This window comes from Diaporthe batatas (assembly GCF_019321695.1).
Source record: "Diaporthe batatas strain CRI 302-4 chromosome Unknown Contig00012, whole genome shotgun sequence".
NCBI classification, from domain to species: domain Eukaryota; kingdom Fungi; phylum Ascomycota; class Sordariomycetes; order Diaporthales; family Diaporthaceae; genus Diaporthe; species Diaporthe batatas.
Window position 1 is genome coordinate 686,377 of NW_025408559.1, and position 25,700 is coordinate 712,076.

The 25,700-nt window shown below is 45.8% G+C and overlaps 5 protein-coding genes across 5 annotated transcripts; 2 read left to right on the forward strand and 3 right to left on the reverse strand.

The window, feature by feature from the left end:
- The first annotated feature begins 408 nt into the window (after positions 1-408).
- Positions 409-1,475, forward strand: KVR01_010070 (uncharacterized protein). Its single transcript, XM_044794443.1, has 2 exons — positions 409-499; positions 562-1,475. Exon 2 carries the CDS (start codon positions 770-772, stop codon positions 1,286-1,288), a length of 519 nt encoding a protein of 172 aa, XP_044641318.1. The 5' UTR covers positions 409-499; positions 562-769; the 3' UTR covers positions 1,289-1,475.
- Positions 1,476-3,320: 1,845 nt separating this feature from the next.
- KVR01_009806 (uncharacterized protein) lies at positions 3,321-5,652 on the reverse strand. The gene is made up of 2 exons (XM_044785386.1): positions 3,946-5,652; positions 3,321-3,878 (listed from the first exon to the last, which is right to left on the reverse strand). Exons 1-2 carry the CDS (start codon positions 5,467-5,469, stop codon positions 3,576-3,578), a joined length of 1,827 nt encoding a protein of 608 aa, XP_044641054.1. The 5' UTR covers positions 5,470-5,652; the 3' UTR covers positions 3,321-3,575.
- A 3,380-nt stretch (positions 5,653-9,032) lies between these two features.
- Positions 9,033-11,081, reverse strand: KVR01_009867 (uncharacterized protein). The gene is made up of 4 exons (XM_044789317.1): positions 10,830-11,081; positions 10,501-10,775; positions 10,354-10,425; positions 9,033-10,274 (listed from the first exon to the last, which is right to left on the reverse strand). The coding sequence occupies exons 1-4, from the start codon at positions 10,879-10,881 to the stop codon at positions 9,240-9,242; spliced, it is 1,434 nt and encodes a 477-aa protein (XP_044641115.1). The 5' UTR covers positions 10,882-11,081; the 3' UTR covers positions 9,033-9,239.
- Positions 11,082-14,318: 3,237 nt separating this feature from the next.
- Positions 14,319-20,605, forward strand: KVR01_009823 (uncharacterized protein; the record flags this gene model as incomplete). Its single annotated transcript, XM_044787931.1, has 7 exons — positions 14,319-14,379; positions 14,448-14,669; positions 18,671-18,707; positions 18,779-18,863; positions 18,919-19,748; positions 19,821-20,361; positions 20,414-20,605. 7 exons carry the CDS (start codon positions 14,319-14,321, stop codon positions 20,477-20,479), a joined length of 1,842 nt encoding a protein of 613 aa, XP_044641071.1. The 3' UTR covers positions 20,480-20,605.
- Positions 20,606-20,739: 134 nt separating this feature from the next.
- On the reverse strand, positions 20,740-22,901 carry KVR01_009702 (uncharacterized protein). Its single transcript, XM_044784063.1, has 2 exons — positions 22,322-22,901; positions 20,740-22,254 (listed from the first exon to the last, which is right to left on the reverse strand). The coding sequence occupies exons 1-2, from the start codon at positions 22,475-22,477 to the stop codon at positions 21,214-21,216; spliced, it is 1,197 nt and encodes a 398-aa protein (XP_044640950.1). The 5' UTR covers positions 22,478-22,901; the 3' UTR covers positions 20,740-21,213.
- Between the last annotated feature and the right edge of the window lie 2,799 nt (positions 22,902-25,700).

Consider the following 25,700-nt stretch of genomic DNA (forward strand, 5'->3'; position numbering starts at 1 on the left):
ACACGGGCGTGGGTGCAGCCAGAGATGGTCGCTAGACAAAACATCAATCTTGGAGTGAGATTCTCTTTTCTTTGGGGGGGGGGGCACAGATTGGGCTGCCTTGTGAACATCAACGTGTGGACCTGGTGTAAACCTGACAAAGACGAAGAAGTATGGATCAAACCTGGGCAATGTTTTTTTTTTTTTTTTGGCTTGGAATAATCTGATGAGAAATAGAAGAAGAAACCAAAGACAAAAGTCCCTTAGTCCGGCTTGATATAAATTCATGAGTCAATTTTGTCACGCAGAGGTTGGCCTTTTCTGCGCAGGTCAACGCAAATATCCACCGCTGTGTCGGTCACACAAAATAAGACGCACATTGCAATTGCCCGACACGTTCGCATTCCTCTCCGCACAGCATGTTTACTCGTGCTTACCGCGGTGTTGGGCCCCCGTCCCACGACCCACCGACGGCTCGCAGCTTTGAGGCCCCTCCCAATCCCGGGGCACGCCATGTGACGTCAGTTCGAGTTCGCCCTCGAGTGCTGTCACCTGCTGACTATCGAGGGCCGCCATCCGCAGGCGAACACACAAGCACAGCATATATCTGTCTTGATCGTGCATCAACAGATCCCCGTTGTCTCAGTCTCTTTCCACATTGGTAGCACCATAAATGACTCCTGTATCCTATTCGGAATAAGGCACATCTATCTGCTGAACCACCGTACGTCACAAAGAATCAGCGCCAACAAAGCAGCTACGCCTGTAGACATATATTCACCAGAAAGACATGCCAGCAGGCCATTCAAACTCCATTTTCGAGAGCAACCGCAGAGCAGCTAGGGATGGCGAGGCGTTACTATGGGGCGCCCTCTGCGACGATCCCAGCACCGCCGCCGAGTACATCGAGAAGGACTGCGTCGTGATGAACCCACTCCTCCACCCAGACAAGTCCTTCGAGGCACTCACAGAAGAGTCAGAACCCACGCTGGCCGAAGCCCTGGAGAAGCTGGCCGTCTCCAAGCACCGGTGGACGAGCTATGTGATGCACAGGCATGACCCCACGCCGGCCACCGCCAATGTGGAGATGTTCGCCGTTCAGATCATGTACAGGATGACGCTGATCCGGGAGACGACCCATCGACATCACCATCATCATCATAACAATCACGACGACGACAAGGTGGATGAGGAGAAGAAGAGCAAGCCTGACATGCAGAAGGTTGATGCGTTCTGCACGAGCACGTGGAGGCAGGGCTCAAATGGGGGCTGGAAACTTTGTTCGCAACAGTTGATACCCATATCATGATAACTACCTGGGTACCTAGGTAGTGTCCTTTCTGGTGCTCTTCTCCTTTCGGTTTCTTCCTCATAGATTTGCTATTGGTTGATGTCTAGTTGCATTTACATAAACCACATACCTACCTGGTAGCCAAGTAAAAGCTCTCAAATGGTATTAGAATTTTATTTAGAAAGAATGTACTGGTTGGTCCATGATAACCACAACCCCGGCGGTGTTTTGGCTATTAGGGTGCAATGCGGTGCGATTTGGCGCTGTCAGGAGTGTTGAGTGTACTGTCTAGCATTCATCTTGTGCTCGGCCTGAGCTCTTCCGGTCTTGTAGCAAGTCCAAGTATTTATTTATAGATGCCCGAGCTTTCCCATGGATGGAGGGGGACTGAGTAAGAGTGAAAAGTTGTCGCAAGACTTATTATACCAGCCTTACAGTTCAACTTTAGTACCATGCCCTGGGTCCATCTTTGAATCGGGGGCCGGCTTCGAGTGGGCTTTCATGTAGTTCAAGTCAACATATCCTGAAGCAAGAACGAGCTGCTTGAGGGGGCTATTACTAGGGTAGCTATGACACCGCCGAGTTAGCAAATCGGGGCGGTATTATCAGGATTGGTTAAGCTCTAGGCACTGCCCAGGTGCAGAATTCAAACTCACCGGAGTAACATCCTGGCCAGTGCACGCTCTCCGAGCAATAACGTGGCAATGACCGCCGTAATGACGGGCACACCGGCCGGCACACCGGCCTCCCACACCGCCACAGACGTAGACATCACCATTGCGAGCTCAAACTTGGTAGCAAGGTTCTTCATCTGCCCAAGTCGAGGGTCAAGCACAGGGAGGGTCATGATAGTCAGTCGGAACCAGCCGAACCAGTTGAGAAACTTGACGCTGACCCTAAATAGCCCGGGATCCTTGCCCCCGTACCAGCACGCGGCAAAGATGACGGCGTGCACTAAGACCACTCCCTGGAACCCAGACCGGATGAAAGCTGTCGTATAATTGCTCTTAGACCGGCGAAGCTCGAGGAGGAATGAGCTGACGTTGAACAGCACAAAGAGGGCGAGGTCGGTGCTGTCGGGCTTGGGTCACACGCGCAACGAGGCATAACGAGCGTGGTAACGGAGGACGTACAGCGGGCCGACGAAAATGTGGACGAGCATGGGAAGGTAGGGATACCCCCTGGCGCGGGTGAGTTTGGCGGAACAGAACGAAAAGGTCCGGACGAGGAAGGGCGAGTACAAGATCAGGACAAAGAGAGTTTCGAGTTCCGGACGGTATCTTGAGAGGGTGGAAATGGCCGATTGTGTCAGCCATTGTATCTGGAGGCCCGGTGGCCCGGCGACGGGACCCGGCGTCGTCGTCGTTGAGTTCATCGCGGAGTGCTCCTGCAGACAAGCGATTCTTCTTGCGCGACCTGGGTGAACACTCACGAGCACTCTGGATAAGTTTCAGGAGGTCTGTGTTGGAGTTTGTGAGGGGGGCATTGACGGTATATAATGATTCCCACCAACAGCCTTTCACATATCATGTGCACGTACATGTCGACTCATCCGGCATCGGTTCCCGCTGCGTCGTTTCAGCACTGCTTGGCTAGGGCTCAGGTGGACAAGCCAACGCTATCACCTCAGGCACGATTTATGCCAGCCAACGAATCCTCCAACTTCCTGCAAGGTCTTTGAGTGGGTGATCGACAACTAGAAGGGACTTCCTGCACCAACACCTGCATAGGTGGGGATAAGGCCAGTCCAGCATTAGCCCTGAAAGAATGACCCATAAAAACATGGCCAGAAGTCTTGTCCTGGACACAGGCGAGGCGTGGAAGAAATACTGATAATGATACGGACGAGAACCAATTTTTGTTACCATCACCAAAGCTCATTCTCCAATTTACGGTTCAAATGTTGCCCTGCTAGTATTTATACGCTTGTGGGTATAGCCACGGGTGGTTTCGTTTCTAATCCCCATACATATAAAGCATATGTGGCGCCTTCATACAGTGGTAGACGCTCAAGACCCATAGTGAGAGCATGTTGCTACCAAGTCAGAAACCCTCCCTCACCCTGGTAGGTAGCTAACGCTCGCAATATTTGCTGCTGGCGACGATGAGTAAAATGTGCCATGGTATTGCTTTGCAGCCATTTGACAACTCCCGTCCCTCGGTGGTGCGCTGCGGTGACCCTGCGCATTGGGAAAGTCACGTATGTAGCAGCCATGGAGCCAACCATTCCAAGAACGCCTTTCTTCGAAAGCTACCTAGGTAGCCGCCGTGCCCTGATGTAACATGGCAATGCCGAGAACCGAGATCATTCCTCAGTTGACGAGGACCGTTGTGAGGCGTTAGAACTGTCCACGGCCTCTTTACGTTGCCGGCTGTTCTGTTTCCTAAGCTGCTTCTGGTCCCACTTCACTGGGACGCCCATGCTAGGCCCCCAAATCCCGGCTGCCTTCATAGACTTGGCCTCCTTCGTCCTGGCGTCCTTTCTTTCATGCTTTGCATCCTTGATCTCGTTCCATTTGTCGGTCGGGCATGGCTTTGCAGTGTTCAGACTAATGGCGAGCGCTGAAAGGTACAATCTTGGCCCAACTTCCAACGCGCTAATGCGTTCCTGGACAAACACAATTAGTTCTGCCTTATAGTGCAACAGACTCCTAATGACTTGATTATGGGCTTACCTTGTCGACTGTGGCATCAACCAGCCTCGTATTGAGGCAGTTAGCTGATACAGTGGTGATATCTTGCATCCAGCCCCACAGGTGACAAGAACGGTTGTAAGGTCGATCCAGCTTCTCCCAGACCTTGCTTGCCGCTGGTGGCAGCTTGCCCGCTTCAATCAACTTGGAATATTGTTTGTCGTCAAACTTATCCTCGCCAATCATCAAGATCGGAAATCGAATGTCGTCCGGCACTGGGTATATGGAGAGCTTCCGCCATTCGTCGAGCTGATTCTCCGGTTCTGTACGAGCGGACGGGGCACCAATGGCAATATTTTCGTCACCTCGGCCATTCAAAGGTTGGCTTTGGGCGTGGCGTAGAATCTGGAGGCCTTCGTGTATGTCTCTCCACCCAAACATGATTGCAGCTCGTGCTTTGGTTGTATCGGTACCCAAATCGTCCACTATATTGCAGAACTCCCGAGCGACTTCGTAGGTGCACTCAAGCCGCCTCCCTCTCAGAGCATTGTAGACAACCTGTAGCCTCTCACCTGGGGCGTGTATTTCATCCTCTAGATGGGATAACGTCTGCATGGAATACCATTCTTTGGGCTCGACCACGGCGTGGGCAATGTCAGACGCCAAGGAGAGGAGAATAGTCAGCTCCAGGTTAACCGTAGGTGTCAGCCGGTCCAGGTTGGTATCCCGAAACATGTTGGCGAAAGCTTTCTCCAGAGGAGGGATAGGAGTTTCCAGGAATTTACTGTTCGAGCAATCCACAAGGATCTCAACGTTTCCCTCCTGTCTCTTGGAAACTCCCATGCAGCGTATACGATTGAGCAACTTGTCGACCGCTTCGATGCGTCCCTCTCTAAGGTTTGGCAGCACTAGACGTACTCTTGGGATTCGAGTATTGCAACGATTCGAACGTGCTGCCTTGACAAGTTGGCTGGCGGTTTTCACAATACCGATCCCTGTGTTCTCGCCATCGCTTGCGTCCGAATCCTCATCGGTTGAGTCGTCAGGATTCCATCCTTCTTGTGCCATTTGGTAAATGAGTTTCTTCTCGGTCACCACGGATACTTTGACCCATTCGGTGCCGTTCTCAACAACGGCGTCGACAGTGGTCCCGAGCTTTGCAGAGTGCCCGCTGAATCTTCGACGGAAAGCCATCAGGCCATGAGTGCGCTTGATGGCATCCCACTGCTCCTGGTGTGGGTTCAGGCCGCAGCCCTGGATGATAGCAGTATCCTTCTTGTCCCGCTCCTCTCGAGCCTGATCATCAGCCTCAGAGTCGCCCACTTTTATTCCTTCCCTTGCCTTCAAGACGCGCTGAACAGAGTTCCCCGTGCCCTTGACAGATGTCACATACTCGTGAATCCCTGGCAACGGGTCTGCTAATTCCCGTCGCTCGAGTTTGGTGGCTTTAGCCAGCCTCTGCTTGTATGCAGCGCTGAGAGCGTCTAGCTCCCCGATCAGTGCGTGAATGTTGTCCAGCGTGGTGCGACCGAGTGTGACGACATGATCTGTTACTTCTTGGGCCATGAGAAAAGTATCACAATCGTATCGCTCAATTTGCCCGTCGTGTAAAGCAACTCCGAGTCGGACGATATGTGTGCAAATTTACACGGTGGTCCAGGCGTATCTGCGGGTGATTCACTGTACTTCTGGTGGCTTGGGATGAGAGCGAACGGTTCACTGAGCCTGAAGCGTTGCGATGATGGCTACAAGATGTGTCAAACGGTGATCAAGTGGAGAGAAATTTACCCTTTGCTCACTGTGGATAGACGGTGCAGCCAAGCGCTGTCACGGTCCCAGCCGGTCAGGGTTAGGGTGATGTAGCCCCTTACCTTGGCTGGCTGGTCAAAATGGTGCAAGTCAGCAAGTGAGACAGTGTTTACTCCGTTGACTGCTGGCGCAACAGACCGCTCGGCCAAAAGACCATAACAACCAGTTTGAAAGAAGAGGTTATTCCGGCAGTCGTGAGCCCGTACCGTCCCAGCGAGGCCCGAGTACAAATCTTTAACACCCCCCTCCCTTTCCTATAAATAAGGTTATAACTTATTATATTATATAGATAAGGCTTAATAGTGTAATAAGAATATAAATATTTTAACTTTATTATATATATAAAAAGTGAAATTCTATATATAATTTTTTAAAATAAATTAATATAAATTAAAAAATATTAAAAATAAAATAAATTTATAAATAAATATTTTAAAACTTTATTATTATATAAAAAGATTATATAAATTATATATATATTAAAAATAAATATAAAAAGTTTTTAAATAAAATCTATCTTATTTTTTTATATTAATTTTTACTTTTTTTATAATAATATATCTTTATAAATAATAGATTTTAATTTAAAGTAATTTAAAATTATAATCTTTTAATTAAAGTATTTATAATACACTATATTATAAATTTAAACTTAGTCGATTTATATTTAAAGAAATTTTATTAAAGATAAAAATAGTTTAGAAAGATTTAAGATCATGAATTCATCCTATGTACTATTTTTCTGTAAATTCTTGTCCCCAGGTCTGGTTACAGGTCCAGCCTCGGCAGTCAGCTCTGACAACGACAGTGGGCTATTCATGTCAAAAGGGTCGCTTGTCACGGTAAGACTGGCTTGTCTGCTGAGTATCAAACGATCTGCAGGGTTGTCTTCTGTGCATAGTAGATATTGATACAGCGGCCGCCACTGCCGAGTTGAGTTGGTGAGGCTGAAAACCCTGGCCTCTTGGTGCTTTGTACGTGTAGGGCCTGTCAGTATCTGCCAATTCGCTCGGTCTAGCCCAAGACCAATTCCTTCGTAGTCGGTCAACACAATGACGATTCTTATCGATTTCCTGTGCTCGCTTGACCAGTTGTAAGAGAAGTAATTCCTCTCGTATGCAGACGGGCGGCTTGGTAGGAAGACAGCCTTTAGGGCGGACGTATCAAAGTGTCTCCGGATACCGACGAGGACAAGCACGGCTTCAAATAGGTAAAGGCAACTTATCACCATCCTCTGACCCTCTCCTATCGCCGACATTCGTAGCATCATTCCAATTGCCTCAAGAATGTACGTCAGTTTGGCGCTGTTCGCCAGCAGCTCATCGAGCCTGTCTGCCGGAAGAGGGAAAAGCTCCAAAGACGATCGTCGACCGGCCTTGAGCAGGATTGCTTCTACTGCCTCGTTGCTCACGTCAACCCCGTCGATGAGATACTGAGCGGCCCCGGGGAACGTTGATACGATTTGGCAGAGCCTTAGCTGTTTGTAAGTATTGAGGCATCGGATCACTTGGTTGACGTTGAAGGATCCGCCGCATGTGGCCCTGATGTCCGCTCGAGCCTTGTCAAAGATACCCTGTACGTCCAAAATCAACGAACCTACACGTGGCGTATAGAAGCTGTAAGTAGTGGGCCCCAAAGACCTACTGATGGGCCGATTGAACCATTCCGAGCTCAGTGTTCGCCGGCAGACGAGGTGCCTGAACAGCTTGTTCGTGATGTGGTCGATGGCAAGCTGCGAGTCCTTCGAGCCGAAAGTTAATCTTGGATCTATGGCCCTTTGGAATAGCAACTCCGATACTCTAAGTTTCTCAGGGAGCTTATAGTGGTGAGGGTCGAGTGGCATGCTCCACTGACTTCTGTAAATGCATCTTAACAAGGGAAGGAGTCCATTGAAGCCATTGCTCATTGGCTTTTCTGAAACGGCCCAAGTGTCGACTTCTCTGTGCATTATGTGGCGATGCTCTTCGATGAGCTCGAAAACTGGGCTTGTTGGCGAGAGGAGGTCGTATTGATCAATGATATGCAGCCCGACAAAGGCTCCGTATGAGTAGCGCTGTTTACCAGACGGGTCGATTGGCACTTGCCCCTTGAGATTTCGGTCCCACGGATCATAGCCAAAGTCGTCCAACCGATTGCTCATGAACATTCTGTATCTGTTTAGATACATGGGCTCCTGGCCTATCAGGATGATGTACCTCTCGGGTTGCCTATTAGGGTTGCTGTTGCTCGGCGGACTGACAGACCATTCAGCATCGAAGACATTCTGCTCGCCTTGGTGAGTTGTTTGCCGGAAATTGGGGTTTATTTCCATGTTACCTTTGAAATCAGGTTGTGGTTGAAGGTGTTCTCGGAAGAAGTGGTGTATAAGCAAAGGTTCATAGTATGTCGGGTCGGGCGAGCATTTGTCAATCAGCTTGACCCATTCGTCGACTTTTTCTTTTCGAACGAATATCTGCTGCGCGCCGCGAGAAAGATAGCGCGCGATCTCTCGAGTGGAAGTCCCCGCGCAAAAACATTGAATCCCAAGAGGGTCGCCACTTGGACATTTCTGCGTTAAGGGGTTGGATTCCGGATGATGACGGCGACGACGATTTTTGTCTCGACCACAGAGCTTCCACTCAAGCTGGCATTCAGCTTGGGTATAGACCACGAGCGCGCGCACAAAGCAGACAGCTAAGCAAGTCTGCTTGTATGTCGTCGGGTCACATGAGTATTGAGACGCCAACATTCCCCCGTTCAAACCTCGCATATTTGAAATTAGCATGAAGAATACGTCCCACGCCTGGTACGAGCTAAGGCGCAGCTTTGTGAAAGGGATTGCAAGTTCTGCCTCTAAATTCCGGAACTTGGCTGCTTGGTCTTCATTCAAGAGGAAAAAGTCGCAAAATCTTCGGTAGGCTCGTAAGCTAGGAGATTGCATGATGGGTACGATATCATCCAGCTCGCCTTCCATGGTGTCTGTGAGGCCTCGCCTCGTGTTCAAACTTGACAAAAGCTCATTACTCGGTTCTAGATTCATGTTGTTCGAGTCTGGACTGCAAGTGCCCAGTTTCTGTCTGGTTCGCGTGATTGTGGGAAGAGTCCCAAATTCTTCTGGGAGAAATGTGATTGAAAATCGGTCCATAGGAAGGGCTTCATCGCTCGATTTAGTACGGATGCGATGTCTCTATTGTTACAGAAACGAGCTTTGTTGAGAGGAACAAGACCTTTCAAATGACCCGGCAATACCGGACCACGGCTTTGAGTTATATTTAGAACAAGCAGCATGCATGATGACAGGTGTTGTTATTGTGTTCAACAAAGCCTTCTTTATCCCACGGATCGGCATGTAACACCAATAGTTGGATTGAACGATTGTGCACCGTTAATCGTCGATACATCCATCTTCGAACACTTGCAATTTGCCCAGATTTTACAATTGAGGAAATGCACGATTTTTAACGCCATAAAAAAAAACCTCCGTTGTAACAGAAATGACACCGAGATCATTGAGCGCTAGGAGATGTTTGCGATGGTGTAGGTCAGGACTAGTGGGCGAGTCGCAAGGCCCGGAGTGAGATGCTGGCCCTCACAGTCACGCCCATACCAACAGTAAAGCTCTCCTCCTTGATCAAGCCAGGGGCTTGGAGGATATCCGAGAAGGGGATCTCAAAGGAGCCTTGGTCGTCCTTCTTGTTCAGGAGAGTAAGCTTGAAGCTTGCAGGGTTTGCGAGCAAGTCAGCGGTCAAAGGGATCCTAAAGGCCTGATCGAAGGATGGGTTGAAAATATCCGTTCCGGGGGTGTAGGATTTGGCAGCTGTGAAGAATTGCTTCTCGCCCCACGTCACTTTGATGCTGGGGTTCAGCTCGTCCCGTTGGCCCTGCAGCCCTGAAACGCTGCCGATGAGCACGGTCGCGAGTCCGACCATCTGGCCCTCCTCCGCGTCGCTCTTGCTGGAGAGAATCCCGGCATCATCAACAAAGTTGAAGAACTGGGCCCTGACGCTGACCTTGGCGTTTGTGGGCTCGCCCTGGTGGAAGAGCTCCAGCTCTTTCGATCCACCGTCGAGCAGAATGTCCTTGACGGTGGTAGTGGCGATGCCTATATCGTCATCGCTTCCAAGATCCTCATCTTGCAAATCAATGACTATCTCTTGATCATTGTCTGCGACGAGGAAGTCATGCGTCTCATTCCATTCCGGGTTGTTATTGTCCTTCTTGGTGGTCGTTCGCCATTCCTCTTCCGCCCCAACAGCGACCTTGCAGTAACAGTCAGGGACATCCTTGACGATCTTGTTCAGAAACTTCATGACGGAATTGTGCTTGGGTCCCTGAACTCCAGTTGCCTTCTCAATAGTCAGGCGAAGGGCACCCAGATGGGGCAGATAAGTCTTGAAGTAGTCGTTATTGGAGTCCAGCTTGACCAAGAAGCGGTTTGGCAGGACAGCCATGGAGGAGATAATGTTGAGAATGACTTTGCGGATGGCCTTGTCGACCAGGAAGCAGTCGGCAATATTGGCTGCATCAGTAAAGTCGAGCTTCAGTTGTGGTGGGTTGATAAAGGCCACTTGTGCAGCGCCGATCTTTGCAACAATGTAAGCACATGTGGGCATGCGGTCGTCTCATGACACGAGGTTCAAGTTCTGCGGGAGGGGCTCATACTAGAGGGATGATGTTGGTCAAAGGGGCGAGAAGGATTGAAAGCCGGCCCTTGAGGTGTATGTTTCTTATTCCCTGTCACAGAAGGTTAGAAAAGCGTCATTTCTCGTGTTTTCAATGAATCAAGTTGCATGCAGCGCGCAGTTTTACCAGCTTGGGGATCAAGCCTCCTTCGAGATCAATGTCACTCTTGCCATCCCAAACGATATCCATATCCAGCTTGATGCCTCCATTCTGAGTCTTGTGTACATCGACTGCGGATATCCTAATTGGCTCTTGACCGAGGTCGACCTTGGTGAAACGCAGAGAAGAGAGGGGGCCTGGTAGTGTGGAGGCGAGGATGGGCTCAACTATCTCCTTGACCATCCTGCCGCCAGCGACATTTATGTTGGGCCATAGCTGTTGGATCATGTCGTTTAGAAACCCTGCTCACGTATCAGCGGCTCTGTGACCTGATCAAGCGGGCGAGGGAGTCCTACCTGCGGATTCGGTGCCACCAGAGGCGGTCAGTTTCTCTACGAGTTGAGCCATGGTCTGGGAGTTTCGCTGGATGGTGAGCGATGAGCGATGAGCGATGAGAGGGGGTTTGACTTGACGAGGTTCAGAATTTGATGGCACCTCGAGTCACGAAGATGATATACAAGATACCACGTGGTCGTAAAGGCTTCAATGTGGATCTTTGAACACATAGAAAGCGCGCGTTTGACCGCCACAAGGTGTGTTGTTCGTTTCTTGGCACGAAACTGGGTGGGGTCTCAACGTCACTCAAAGCCACAGACTGTGCAGGCACCCCTTCATTTGTAGACACTCTGAAGCTTAAGGGCTGCTCCATCTCAACGAGACATACCAATAAAACTGAAGGCTGCACAACAAGCACGGGCGGGCAACATCCCAATGCGCTCAATGTTGAATACTGTTTAAGACCAATGCACTTTCCTCGCATTAAAGTCCCTGCAACGGAATGTGCACACCCGCTTGAGATAATCAAACCCGCACGATAGTCGGCAGACTCACTAGCGGCACCCCTGTCAAGATCTGATTGGGCAAGAAGTATAGGGAAATGTATACTGTAGCAAGTACACTGGGGCTCACAAATGTGACACGGTGGTAGAATGGCTTTTGTTGGACATAACAGTTTACTCAATAAGGCCGTTGACAGCTATGACCATCTCGTATCATCGATGGGGTGGGTCGGATGCTGTACCTTCTCAACAATGAAAGCATCAAGGGCTTGATTGTGTGTGTATGGTTTTCTTGCCAGCTGCACATCTCAGCCAGAAAGTTTAGCATTGTGAGGTTCCTCAGTTGGACACAGCCATGTTGTTATCTATTCAGTAAATCCATGGGCACATTTCACCCGTTTCACTCTCTGGTACAAGTGCATGTAAAATGACAGGGAATAGAGCATCTGAAGGATAGATTTTGGTGTGAGTGATGAGTGAATGTTCCCACAGTTTAGTATCTTACCCAGGTAAGTACCTACTTACCTAGGTACCTACAGTCCAGGCTTTGGTGTACTCTGCAACCTTTAAAGCTCCTTCCGTGCCCGAACCCCTAGGCCTGCAGTTATCCTTGGCCTTGCTTCGACACATGTCCAACATTGGATTGGGCTGTCGAAAAGGGCTTTGAAAAGCGCCTTCTGGTGCCTCAACTCTCTATACCAGTCGTAGCACCCTGTCAACTTCAACGAAAACGACATTGAAAGCTTCCTTCATCCCCACTCCTCGCACCATCTTCACCCAACACTTCTTCGTCCCGTCATCCAACATTGTCATGACCTAACCCAGGCCACATCTGAAGTCAATAGCAAGATTTATTGTCAGCAATCCATTCTTTACAAGCATTCCACAGTGTACCACATCTGCCTGGTCACTGCAGACATGGCGCTTGTATCTACACAAACCAGCTCAGCTGTCAATATTGGAAGCCTGACGGGCCTCGAGGCTGCCACTGCACCAGATTTTGAATTGAATGGAGACCCAGGAGCGCGGACTAGTACGGCCAGGTCGACCAGCACGCCGCTGTTGGTTGAGTTGGAAAGCAATTCCTCTTTCTACCCCATCGACATCTCAATCCAAGGACTACCCGCCACCGTCATTCTCGACACCGAAAGCTCCGAACTCTGGTATACCACAGACTCTTCTACTCTAGAGCATCCCGAGGGGCTCGATACTGGCGTGCTGCACCCAACTGAGAGTACTGCAAACGTGTCAATCACTACCATCCAGAGTTGACTGCAACAGCCAGCCCTCTCAGCGGCCCTTTTTCTAACCGTTATGGAGACAACAGTACCACCGAGCTGTACTTCTTTAATGGATTGCAAGCAGTACATTCAACCTTCATATCAGCCAGCAGCGGTCCGGATCCATCCTATTTGGGGCCTGGATGTGAAGAAGTTCCGGGGCCCTCTGCAAACACCGCCTTGGAATCCCCAGAGCTCTTAGCGGGCGCCTATGACCCTTCCGGGCGCGCAATCTCCAGTTCATATCAAACGGGAAAGTGACTGCAGGTGCTCAGGGAGCCCGACAACCAGCTGATGGGCGTTGTTAGTTACTTTGTCGCAGTCCAGTCCCGGGTCAGCAGTCTCCCATCAAATACCAGCAAACCATCTTCCCTGTGCTCCTGGATAGTGGCGAATGTAATGAAATGACGCCAGAGGGCATATCATCTCGGATTTGCGCTGATATTGGAGGATCTCAGTCGACGTGGTCCGGCACCAACTCTTGCAACGCCCATTGTGATATCAAGGGCAGGCGGATTGGACGTGAACTTCAACAATCAGACCATTCGCGTCAGCTACAAGGACCTTGTTACAGAAGAAGTTGACAACAGTGGAGATATGCAATGTTTCCTGGCTGTGACTGATACCTCTATTGCTACAGACCCGCCTGTGTATAGCCTTGGGGTTCCGTTTCTACGAGCTGCGTACCGATTTTTGACTGGGACAACAGGCAGGTGTATCTCGCCCAAGCTGCTGACTGCGGCAGCCAGATAGTAGCGACCGATGCCGGTCCAGGCGCTCTGCCTACTGCCGCTGGATGTGGCGAGTATCCGGCTTCCCCCAACAACTCCGCAGCTTTGCCGCCACTTCGGAGCGCCATCGGATCAGTGATAGCCATTGCCATGGCAGGTATATTGGTCTTGGTCTGATGCAACCAGCTGATGGGGCTTTATGGTTTTGGAAGAGTTCTGAACACCTATGTGTCCCAGATCACTACACGAGAATGGCCTTGATGCGGCAGCGGTAAATGCCCGGGGCTTCTCTTACGTACACTAGAATAATTCACCCTCCACCACAAGGTTTTAGTGCCGTATTCTATTTCTGAATCCCTCTTGTTTCAAATGACTCGCTGCTCTTAACGCGTCTGAAGCTCTTTGGAATCTCTGCTTACGAAAACCCCGTAGTCCAAGTGCCGAAGCTGACACTAAAGACACTTACTTCTTCTTGGCAATCCAGCCCCGCGTGATCATGCAAGCAGTCTGGCGTCCACAGCAGGCGCCCAGAGAGACTATTTCACGGAAGCTAACAAGTGTTTGCAAATCAGAGGTCGATCTTATCCCTTGTCTGTTTCCTTGGTATTACTCCCCATGCAAGTGGCTTATGCAGACAGGCCCGAATCGGCGGTCAAAATTGGGGTTACGAACATCATTGGCGCTCAACGGAAACTTCATCCGCTTGGGGTACTACATAACCGCTGAAAGGGGGCAGGGCTTACGGGAATCCCAGCAACCGAAGAATCCACGTTCGAGGAGATCATCGTGGTCTCTCTCTGCCTAGGTATGTGCATGTCGGATATGGGCACAAGTCGGATATGATCCGCATCTGACATTTCACTGTGGAAAGGTTTAACTATTTGTTCTCCGCTCGCGCTGACCCCTCTAGCTTAAATATAGAAATATCCCTATTTGCGCATCGTTCAGTCCTCCATGATCTGTGCTCTGCTCTGTGTAACGACAAGAAAGACAACATGGGGCTTACTAACACATTCAGCGAGTGTATTGATGAGGTGGACGTGATTATTGCTGGAGGTACGTTTCAATTGCCCTGCTCTCTGTATCCCGTAGATGAGAGGCAGGCTAATCACAACAAACTCCAGGGGGGACTGCCGCATGCGTGGTGGCCGGGAGGTTGGCAGAAGCCGATCCTGAGCTGTCCATTCTCGTCATCGAAGGCGGGCAGGACAATTTCAACGTGCCCAATGTGGTCAATCCGCTCCTCATGTACCAGCATCTGTTGCCAACCAGCAAGACGGCGTTGTTCTATAAAGCCAAGGCTTCTGAGCACCTGGCTGGACGGGAAGCAATCGTTCCTTCAGGAGGTTAGTTGACCTCCCCTGCTCACGTGCCCGGCTCGGACAGAAAAATTGCCCGTGCGTGTTGTGCGGAGAGTGCATTAAAGTTATGGCGTGGGTGGATATATGCGCTGTCTCGGAAAAATGAGAGTTGGCCCCCCCCCTATAAAATGCCCCCTATTCCTTAGCTAAATTAAAACTTTGCTAGCAGGATAGAAAACCCAATATTCTTATTAAAATACCTATATTAACTTTATTAACACTAATAATAAGTTATTTTTATTACCTAATTAGGTAAAAGTAATATTATATTAGTTTTATATAATTAATTTAAGCCTAGCCTATAAAAGTATATATAATCTACTTACTTTAATATAAGGTAATATTAGCCTAGCTAATATTATAAATAATATATTTTAATTAACTTATTAAGCTTAAACTATTTAACACTTATTATATAAAACCTATTTAAAAGTTAAATTATATAGTTTATTAATAAAAATATTATATTATTTAAATAATTATATATTTAAAAGTTAATTATTAAAGCAACTAAGGCTTAATAAACTACTTAAAAGTATTTATAAATATTTTTAAAACTACCTAAAATAAGGCTGCTATAATAAATTAAGTAATTTAAAAGATATAAAAGAATATTATTAAAATTAATAATAAAAAAATATATTTAATAATAAAAAAAAGGCTTTAAAAGGTACTAATAATAAAAACCCTTTTATTAATAAAATAGGGTTTTAATAAATAATAATAGCAATAATATTAAATATTTTAAAAGTTATTTAATTAATTTTTAATATAAATATATTTAAATAAACTAGCCCTAACTTTATTTATTAAAATTTACAACTTAAAAGCTAATACTATTTTTATTATATAATTTAAAAATAAACTATTATATTAAAAAAAAATAAAAGTTAAAGGATTTAAGGTTTTTATTAAATTATATTAATTTATTTAAAAATTTAATTAAAAAAATATAAAAACTATTTAAATATAATTATTAAACTAAAAATATTTTTATTAAAGCTAGTTAGTTTATAAATTAAAAATTTTTAACTTTATAGTTAAAAATTATAAAAAATATTAATAAAAATTAAAATACTTAATTATAATAATATTATAAATATACTTTTAAATCTTAAAAACCTTTTTTTCAATTTTACATAATTATAAAATTATATTATTAATATAAAAGTTATAAATACCTATATTATAAGGTAATTACTTAATTAAATACCTACTAGTTAAAATTTTTAACTATTACTAACTATTTAATAAGTAGCTACCCTAAAAGATAATTTACTAATAGTTAAGTAAATAGCAAACTTAAATATATTTAATAAAAATTTAAACCTTAAAACTTCTCAACCTATATTAACAACTATTAAATAAAAATTAAAATAAAGGTAAAAGTAAACCTTATATAGAAAAATATAAATAACTAATAAAAATATAATTATATCCTTTAAATAATTACTATAAAGCTAATTATTACTATTAAAATAAAAGAATTTCTTATAATAATAGTATTTTATTAAATAAAATAATATATATATTAATTTATTTAATAAAAACTTAAAAACTAATTTAATATAATTATAATAAATAATATTATAATTAAGTACTTACTAAAAGTCCTTTTAATTATTAAATAGCTTAAATAAAGCTTAATAAAAAAGCCTAATAATAATAAAATTAGCTTTATCCCTCCTAAAAAAGTAATAAAAATAAAAGTAAAAAAATAATATTAATATAATTATTAATTTATTATTTAATATTAATTTATTTAAAATTAAATATAGCTAAATAGCCTTAATAGGGCCATTATTACTATTATTACTACTAGCTTCTTTTTATAAGTTTAATAGGGCCCTACTACTATTAATAGTAATAATAATAATATTTAAAAGCCTATTATAAAGGTAAAGGCTATTAGTTATTTTCTTATTATTATTATTATAAGTAAAGGGGAATAAAATAGTTTTATATTAAAAGTTTATTATAAAAATATTTTAAAAATATTTTAAAAACCTATTAAAAAAAGCTTAATTTAAGTAATTTATAAGAGTTATAAAATATAAAAAACTTAACTTTTATAGGCTTTATAAAAAAAAAAATATTTAATTTAATAGGCATAATTTAAAGGCTATCTTACTAATTAAAATACTAATTAAACTATACTTAAAAAGAAAAAAAAACTTTATTAGTTTTTTTAATAGTAATAATAATAAAAAAGACTTACTATTATAATAGGGGCTATTAAATAGCTATTTAATAAACTATTAAATAAATATTAAAAGTATATACTTTATAAAGCCTATAAAAGTTATTTAACTAATTAATTAACTTTATTTAATACTAGGCCTTATAATTAGGTTAGCTATTTAATAAAAGAATTAAAAGCCTATTAAAATAGTTCTTTATATTTAATAAGGTAAAAATTATATAATAAGTTTTAAAAACTTTTAAATAAGGAAATAATAATTAAATATATAAAAATATAATTAGTAATAAAAATAATTAAAAAAATTAATTATTTTAAGTAAATAAAATAAATTAAATATTTAATATTAAATAACTAATTAATTAAATAAATTTACTTATAGCTAATTTATTTACTTTAATTTTAACTACTAACCTAACTACTTAACTTATAAATAATACTTTTTATTTATATAATTATATTTAATTAAAACTTTATTAATTTTAATCCTTATAACTTTTAATTAGTATTATTATATTTACTTTATTTTATACTTTTTTAATACTTATATATAATAAAAATATTTTTAAATAGCTTTAGCCTTAAACCTAACCTTTTAAATATAAAAATAAAAATTAAATAAAATTTTTATTAAATTATAATTTAATAACTTATATTAATACTAATAATATAAATAGCATTTTAAATTACTAAAATATATCTTAATAAAATTAAAATTAAAAATATAAAGGTAAATATTTATATTTTATACCTCTTATATTTATTACTTTAATTATTTTTATATTATAATATTATAAAGTATTATTTATTATAAAATTAACTTTAAGCCTAAATATAAATTTATTTTTAATAAAATACTCTTTATTAGCTATTATAAAAGTACTTTTTATTATATAACTTTTATATATTATAATAATAAGTAAACTATTAAATATAATTATAAAAAAATATAAAAATAAGTTTTTACTTAAAAACTTTTAACTTATAAAGTATATCTAATAAATACCCAATTTATCCTTTTATACCATTTTATTTATTAAAACTAAACTTATTAATAAAAATAAATATTTTTATTATATAATTTAGCTAATATACCTACTAAAAGTAATAGTTATAAAGCTTTTATTATGCTAATAGGCTAGTATATATATTTATTTATTATTTTATATATAAGCTTTAAAATATTACTTATTATTTTATAATAATATTAATTTAAAACTACTTAATAAAAAGTATTATATTTTATTAAGGTATAAGTTTAACTTATTAAGTAAAAGATTTTTAACTTTTAATTTATATAACTTATATATTAATTAAGCTTTATAAATTTATTATAAAAAAGCAAGCTAATAAACCTTTAAAGCCTATTATTTTAACTTAACTATATTTAATAGTAATAGCAATAATATACTTAAAGTAATTATATAAATAATAGTAATCCTCTAATAGTATTTCTAAATTATAATATAGTTAATTTAAAACTTAGTTTATAACTATTTATTTAATGGGAATAGATTAGAATATAAATAAAACTCTAACTACTAAAATTTATAGCTTAATAAGTAATAGCTTACTATTATTAGCCTCTTTTTTTCCTCTTTTAAGGTATAGGTGGCATTAGGTATAGTATTCTATTGAAAATATTGGGTTTTCCACTTTATTAGTAAAGTTTTAGTTTAGCTAAGAAATAGGGGGCATTTTGCAGGGGGGGGGCTAACTCTTGTTTTTCCGAGATAGCGGCGGGGGTTAAATTGTAATAACCGATACTGACTTCATCCTCGAATAGGAACTCTTGGCGGTGGATCTTCCATCAATTTCATGATGTATGGAAATTCTGATGTTTCCGCTTGTTCAGGAAACTTGAATCGTTGACTTAAAAACACCGCCACTACAGGTATACAAGAGCGCAGAGAGATGATTTTGACTCTTGGAATACGCCGGGCTGGACGGCAAATGAGATCCTTCCCTTCGTGCAAAAGGTCAGCCTGACATTATGGATGTCTGAGCGCTTGCTAACAGTTGCGTGTCATATAGCTCGAGACCTATCACGGCCCTGGTGATGCAAGCAGACACGGCTATTCAGGCCCAGTCCATATCAGCCACGGCGGGTACAGCGCCAAGAATCCAGAAGACGACTATATCAAGGTGCTCGAGACCTATGGTGGGCTGCCCGAAAGCAAAGATTTGCAAAGCCTCGACACAAATAACTGCTGCGAGCGATCGCTGAGGTACGTGTCCCCGGAGGGGAGACGGCAGGATGCGGCCCACACGTTCCTCCACCCGAAGCTGCAAGATGGCAAGCACCCGAACCTACACGTCCTCGTCGAGACCAAGGTTGTGCGTGTGATACTCGACGACGCCAAGAGGGCATGCGGAGTCGAAGTTGCACCCAACCCTGATTTCCACATGCAGATCCAGACCGGCGTCACCACCAGCTCGAAGCAGGTCTTCAAGGCTCGGAAGCTGGTCGTCGTCTCGTGTGGCGCAAACGGAACACCAGGTGTCCTTGAGAGATCCGGCATTGGCGGCGCAGACGTGCTTGAGAAGGCGGGCGTCCCGGTCGTGGTTGATTTGCCCGGCGTGGGAAACAATTGGCAGGATCATCACCTCATCCTTATACCCTTCAGAACCTGGCTCCAGCCACGTGAGACCACCGATTTCATCATTAGCGGTCGGGAGAAGGAGGAAGATTTGATACGTGACAAGGACAAGATCCTAGGTTGGAACTTTATCTCAGTCGGTATGAAGATGCAGCCTTCGGAGGCAGATCGCAGAACTTTGGACAAGGATCTGTTGGCGGCGTGGGAGAAAGACTTCAAAGATAAGCCCAACAAGCCTCTCATGCTGATGGGAATGATCAACGGGTAAGTAAATCATCAATGTTGAACCTGCTATGGGGCCCACCCTTGACCAGCTGATTCTTGTCCATGATCTAGCTTTGTGGGTGACCAGTCAACACTGGAGCCAGGACAATATCTTCTCATGGGCAACTATACGGGTTACCCCTACTCCCGAGGTTCGATGCACATCACTGGCCCGAACTTCGACGACCCTCTGGACTTTGATACTGGCTTCTTCTCTGACCCGGGCGAGATCGATCTCAAGAAGCAAGTGTGGGCATACAAGAAACAGCGCGAGTTTATGCGGCGTACAAAGATGTTCCGAGGGGAGGTCGCGGTAGGGCACCCAAAGTTCTCTCCGGAATCCAAAGCTGCACTGGTCGAGGATAACTCGGCCACGGGATGGAACGTCGCAGACGTGCAGGACTTGGAGTACACTGCCGAGGACGACAAGGCCATCGAGCAGTATCTTCGTGAGAACATACAGACGACTTGGCACTCTCTCGGCTCGTGCAAGATGGCGCCGAGGGAGGAGATGGGAGTCGTTGATGGGAATTTGAACGTGTATGGGGTTCAGAATCTCAAGCTCGCAGATCTGAGCATCCCGCCGCAGAATGTCGGAGCAAACACCAACAACGTAAGCATCCTAACCACTGAAGACCTGAGATTCAAAGCTCACCCAGCTGCAGACTGCCCTCGCAATCGGCGAGAAGGCTGCCGACATAATCATGCGGGAGCTCGGATTGCTCAAGTAATTAAAGCTTTCTAGCACGAAAGCGGTGGGTTCGTTACGTATGGATTTATGCCAGACGGGGGAGCCTTGTTGTCAACGGGTTGCAGATAGGGTGCTCTTTAGAATTTATATAAAACGACTGTTCTAGCAGAGGATTGCGCTAGAATTTGCCACTATCTGGTCCTCTGACACCGGACGATCGACATGTGTCATTGCTAAAAAGTATTACGACCTGAACCCACCAAGGTTTCCTGGACAATGTAGTAACTGGTTTCACTCTGAGATTATCGCAAGGCGAATGCAACAAGGGCTTTGTTTTTGTAATAAAAAAAGACAAAAGAGATGTTTTTAAGGGGAAGTCCCAGCAGTATCTATAACGCAGTACAATAATACAAGATGATACAAGATGATACATTACATTGTGGTTTCGTGAACACAAAAGAAATTCGAGTCCAGCTATGCAGCTTTTTGTCCAATCCAAACCCAGACCAAAACCAAGAGACCAATCTATATGGGTATTTGTGGTATAGCAAGATGAAACAAAACAGCTGCAGGAAACCATGATAGAAGATGCAAAGAACTTTTTCGAACCCGACGTGCCTATACCCAGAAAACATTTTGAAATTTACATGAGACGCTTGATGAAAGGATGCTCGCTGTTAAAGACAAAGACCTAGGAAATATGCTTGTGCCCGGATGTGGGCGTGGAACCAAGAGGGGGGGGGAAGAATATAAAAGAGAGGGCCTGAAAAGGCATCAGAAGTAGGAACCGGTCATGAGCTTCCCGTCCTCGGGGGTGGACTCGAACCTCGCGGTCAGGGCCAGCCCGGGGGAGGCGTGAAGGCCGTCGTCGAGGAGGGCGTTGTGAGCGATGTTGCCGCTGGGCAGGCTGCCCAGGATCTGGCTGTGTCTGGCGGGCCTCCCCTGGTCGACGCTCTTCTTGCGGGAGTGAGACATCTTGACGGGGCTGTTCTGAGAGGTGCTGAACTTGCGCGGCCGCATGGGGCCGGTGGTCTGCACGTTGAGGTCCTTGGAGGCGGTGCGCGAGTGGGGCGGCGGGAAGGACGGCGTGGTCGGGCTCATCGGCGAGCTGGCCGAGGACCCCGAGGTCATGGAGGTGAGGGAGGTCTTTGAGCTCGAGCTGGAAGTCCGGCCGAGGATGCCGCGAGAGCCGGAGTCTGAGGGCGACTTCTTGGCGGCCTCGTCCAGGCTCATGTTCTCGAGCATGTCGGTCAGGACCTCCTTGACGGGCTTGCGGGCGTCTGGGTCGCAGGTGCCGTTGAGCCGGGACTGCCACCAGGCCTTGGACTGCTTGTCGGACGGGGCGTGGCGGAGCACATCTGCCAGGCTCTCCTCGACCATGCGGGCCTGGTCATCGTTGAGCGACAGGGCGCTGTGCTCCGTGGCCAGCTCGAGGAGCGCGGCGGCGTGGCGCACCTCGGTCTGCTTGCTCTGGGTGGAGTCGCGGAGGCCGCAGGCATCCATCTTGAAGACGATCAGGTCCTCGAGCGAGATGTAGGGCAGCTGCTCGGGGGTCGGCTGGATCTCGCTGGCTGGCTTTGCCGCGCTGGGGAGGAAAGGACACAGCATCTCGGGCGTGATGCGGACCTCGAAGCCTGATGCCGGTGAGGCAGGCCGCGGCCTTGACGAGGTGGCCGGCGGTGAGGATGGCGGTGAGGAGATCTGGTAGTACAGAATCTGGGATGACTCAACGACCGGAGACATTGGGTGTTGCAGCAGCTTCTTCCTGAGCAGACTGGCCGAGGTGGACGAGTTGACGATGAGATCAATGCTTTGCTGCAGGCCGGGTCAGTACTGCGGTGGCTCTATGAATTGTCATCAGAGGTGAGGTGACTTGACTTACTCCTGCGTGTTGGTGGCCATACTCTGGCAGGTACTTCCGGATGGCCATGTCTCCTGAGATGGCCAGCTTGGTGGTCCTCAGGTCGGGGGTGTCCTTGATGACCTGGATCATGCAGCAGGCCGCCTTCTCCATCTCTGCCAATGTCACCATTGCCATTGCGTCCCGCGCCGCTTTTCCTTGGGGCTGGTGTATTCCCGTCTCTGCCCGCCTGCGCAGCCTGGAAGCCTCTGATCAGAGGGGAAAACAAACAAAGGAGTGAATGAACGAATCGCTTGAGGGATGCAGTCGAGCTGGGAGGAGGAAGCGGCGGCTGCGGTTTTGTCGTGCAACGGCTCCTTGATATCTCATTTTGTTTGAGCCGGGACTCACCCTGTCAATCCTTTCTCGGCTGCTCCACCCGTCGTTAATGCCCGATGGGAATTTCGGGAGGGCCTTGGGTTGCCCAACTGGGAATGCGACACCGACAGGGCCAAGGTTTTGGCCAGGTTGGGCTTCAAGACCTCAGCTGCTGCCCTCGTTGTGACGGCGTATTGGGCTCTCTGTCCCAGGGCCGTTTGGCATCTCGAATGGTGCCTGGGCCAGGGGCGACTTATTAGGGAAGTAGGAGAGGAAGCAAAGAGGTCGAGCGGCACTTGGGAATGCCGCGGTGGGGTTAGGGTTTGTCCACCTCGTTCGTTGGTGTTGCCGGGGCCCCCAGGTCCAAGGTGGGTGCCGGCAAAAACAACATGAACTCTGGAGAAGGCCACGAATTAAATGGGTCTATGGGTACGCACGACGAGGAAGGCTGTCGCAGACTCTGCAGCATCGAGATCTCTGCGTCCTACTCACGATCTGACCTGCAGCTGCGCCGTCGGGTGCATCGGCTCCCTCGAATATCTACTCGTCAGCTGGACCCGGATGTTTCAAGTTGTGTCTGTCTGTCTCGTCAAGTCGGCCGACAGCATGGCACGGTGAGGTGCATGTGCATGTGCATGTGCGGGATGAACCATGACGAGGCCCTGGAGGCCATGTTGTCGTCCTGCGCGACATGTCAACACGGTGGAGGCCCTGCCACCTGCCCTGGGCGCGTCTCCACGCTGAGGTGTGTTGTAACTTCCAAGGTTGTGTCCGACACGCCAGCACGCTGGGTGTCGACGGTTCCGCAGTGGAGAATCAACGTACACAGTACTATGTAGGCCACTGCCTCTCAACAACTGCATACACAGATTACAGTACGCCTGTTGATGGGGAGGCCTGGGAGGGCGGCAGGTGCGGGCTGACGCGACCACCCCAGAAGTCGTGTCGAACTTTTTGCAGTGCTCCACCCACCTATAGGCTATAGCAAGCCCGTCAATAAGGTTCCAGGGAACAAAACAAACCCAATGCTTGGCTTGTGGACCCCCAACTTTCAATGCGAGCTGACCCACGCGGCCCGAGCAGGTGGTAGTGATCCAAACGGCCGCCAACTACACTAAGGCATGAATGTCACGGTCCAGGTGGAAGCATTCTAGAAGCTTTTCAATCCGTGCAACCCTGGTTGCTGCTACGAGCCTACGAGGGAAACAGACCAGCCGGAGCTGAACCCGGGGGGGGGGGCTCGGATTCTTATTCATATTTGCACCTCACCGCAACCATCGAGTCACCCATCACCAACCTCGGTTGTTGGGTCTGCCACCGAGTCATCCGAGTCCATGTGCCTTGGCTCCGATGTCTGCTAGCGCGAAGCGCAGTCTAGACCGTAATTGTATTTATAGAATTTGCCAGCATCACCTCGGACCGCCCAGATTCCTATCACTGGTCGTTGTTGCGGATTATTCTTGCAGGCTGCAACAGCACTGGCAGCCCGCGCGTTCCTGTGGTGAATGCTGTGTAAACAAGACTTACCTTGCTGTTGGCCTCGGTTCCTTGGGAGACAAGTCCCGGATGGGCTCAGACTGTCATGCTTATGACTGTCAATATACACGGGGGTCGAGTCAAGTCAAATGTGGGGATTTCCGGCTTCCCCCTCAGGCCGGTCCCTTGAGCCAGAATATCACAGCGTTGATCATTGCTCCCATCGATGCCTAGGGCACAGACGGCTGATTGTCAGGCCTCGGTGGATCATTAACTTATCAATTTGACAATTTCCCATGTCTCCCCGGCTTGAGCATTCCGCCCCGGGGCTTCCGGACACTTGCCCCGGACGCCCCAAGGACCTGGGTATGTAGGATCAGGCACACAAGAGAATATTTGCCGGAAAAAAGTATTCACATCAGCAACTCAGTATGTTACATCTAGACACTCTATGAACGCAGTAGCCGGATCCGTAGCTTCCATGTGAGCCACATAGGGAAAAGCGTCCCCAACACAAGCACGCGAAAAACCATGGGTGTATATTGCGAACGCCCTTCAATTCCAAGTCAAATTTTAGTCTTTATGCATGTAGAATAAAGATTAGTTTTCAAGTACGGAAAGGTAATTTCTCTGGGGTTGAATCGACATAGATATATATGCCAAGATGTGTCCCGTTGCGGCCCGACAAAGCTGTCACCTAAGATCAGCACGTACTACTTGTCGTGGGGTGGATTTGTTCGGCTTCGACAATTTTGAGCTACTCATTAAGATCTCCCCGTCCGCGTAGGACTTCGCTCTCTTTTCCAACCCCTTTACAGCCTTGTCAATCAATGTGAGCTTCTCTTTTCTTGGGCCGACGTGCAAAGTAGGTTGCAACATGGTCGAGTGCGTTCTATCTGTCTTAGTAGTACGCATTATTCTTACACAGGATCATATCGTGACATGAAAAAGAATATAACGGCTTGAATTGGGCGATCCACACCGCTCTTCATGCCTTTTTTAAGATGATACCTCATGCCTCCGCTCTCCGCCCTACAATTTGCCCCATTAGTACTAGAAGCTCGTGTTTTTCTGGGATTATGGGGTTGCTTGACCTATACCCACAATTACGAAGAGACTGAGTTCCTGGTTAGTTCGAATCTGAGGAGCGTTCGTATGGGTAAACGAAGATGTCCAGGCACCATTCTGTTGAAGTGTAAATGTCTTTCCGTATGCTCCTGGAATAGCTTAACGACTTAGGGGTCTTAGAAATATGAACACAAGGGATTGAACAAATAAGTGTCAGAATATCTCAATGTTGCTGATTTTTCGCCACCGTACTGAAGACACGCTTTCCATAGTGCTTGTGTAGAACTGGAAAGCGCATCAGATTGTGGAATTCGATGAGCGCATTCACTACTTTACCAGCTACGACTTAAGCTACTGTTCTTTTGATATATGTGCCTCGGGCAAGATGAGCGTGCGCCGGCTGACCGGTTCTCACAAGTATTCCGTCTTACACTATGTCCATCGCACAGTAAGCCAGGCAAAGACAAAGAGACCTCAGGCACGCAGGCACGTTGCACAT

Coding starts and splice junctions, on each gene's coding strand:
- KVR01_009702 (XM_044784063.1), bottom strand. CDS start 22,477: ATGGCAATGGTGACATTGGCAGAGATGGAGAAGGCGGCCTGCTGCATG. Junction 22,255..22,321: donor ATGGCCACCAACACGCAGGA/GTAAGTCAAGTC, acceptor CCCGGCCTGCAG/CAAAGCATTGATCTCATCGT.
- KVR01_010070 (XM_044794443.1), top strand. CDS start 770: ATGCCAGCAGGCCATTCAAACTCCATTTTCGAGAGCAACCGCAGAGCA.
- KVR01_009806 (XM_044785386.1), bottom strand. CDS start 5,469: ATGGCCCAAGAAGTAACAGATCATGTCGTCACACTCGGTCGCACCACG. Junction 3,879..3,945: donor TTGATGCCACAGTCGACAAG/GTAAGCCCATAA, acceptor GTGTTTGTCCAG/GAACGCATTAGCGCGTTGGA.
- KVR01_009867 (XM_044789317.1), bottom strand. CDS start 10,881: ATGGCTCAACTCGTAGAGAAACTGACCGCCTCTGGTGGCACCGAATCC. Junction 10,426..10,500: donor GAGGCTTGATCCCCAAGCTG/GTAAAACTGCGC, acceptor CTTCTGTGACAG/GGAATAAGAAACATACACCT. Junction 10,275..10,353: donor TGACCAACATCATCCCTCTA/GTATGAGCCCCT, acceptor ATTGTTGCAAAG/ATCGGCGCTGCACAAGTGGC.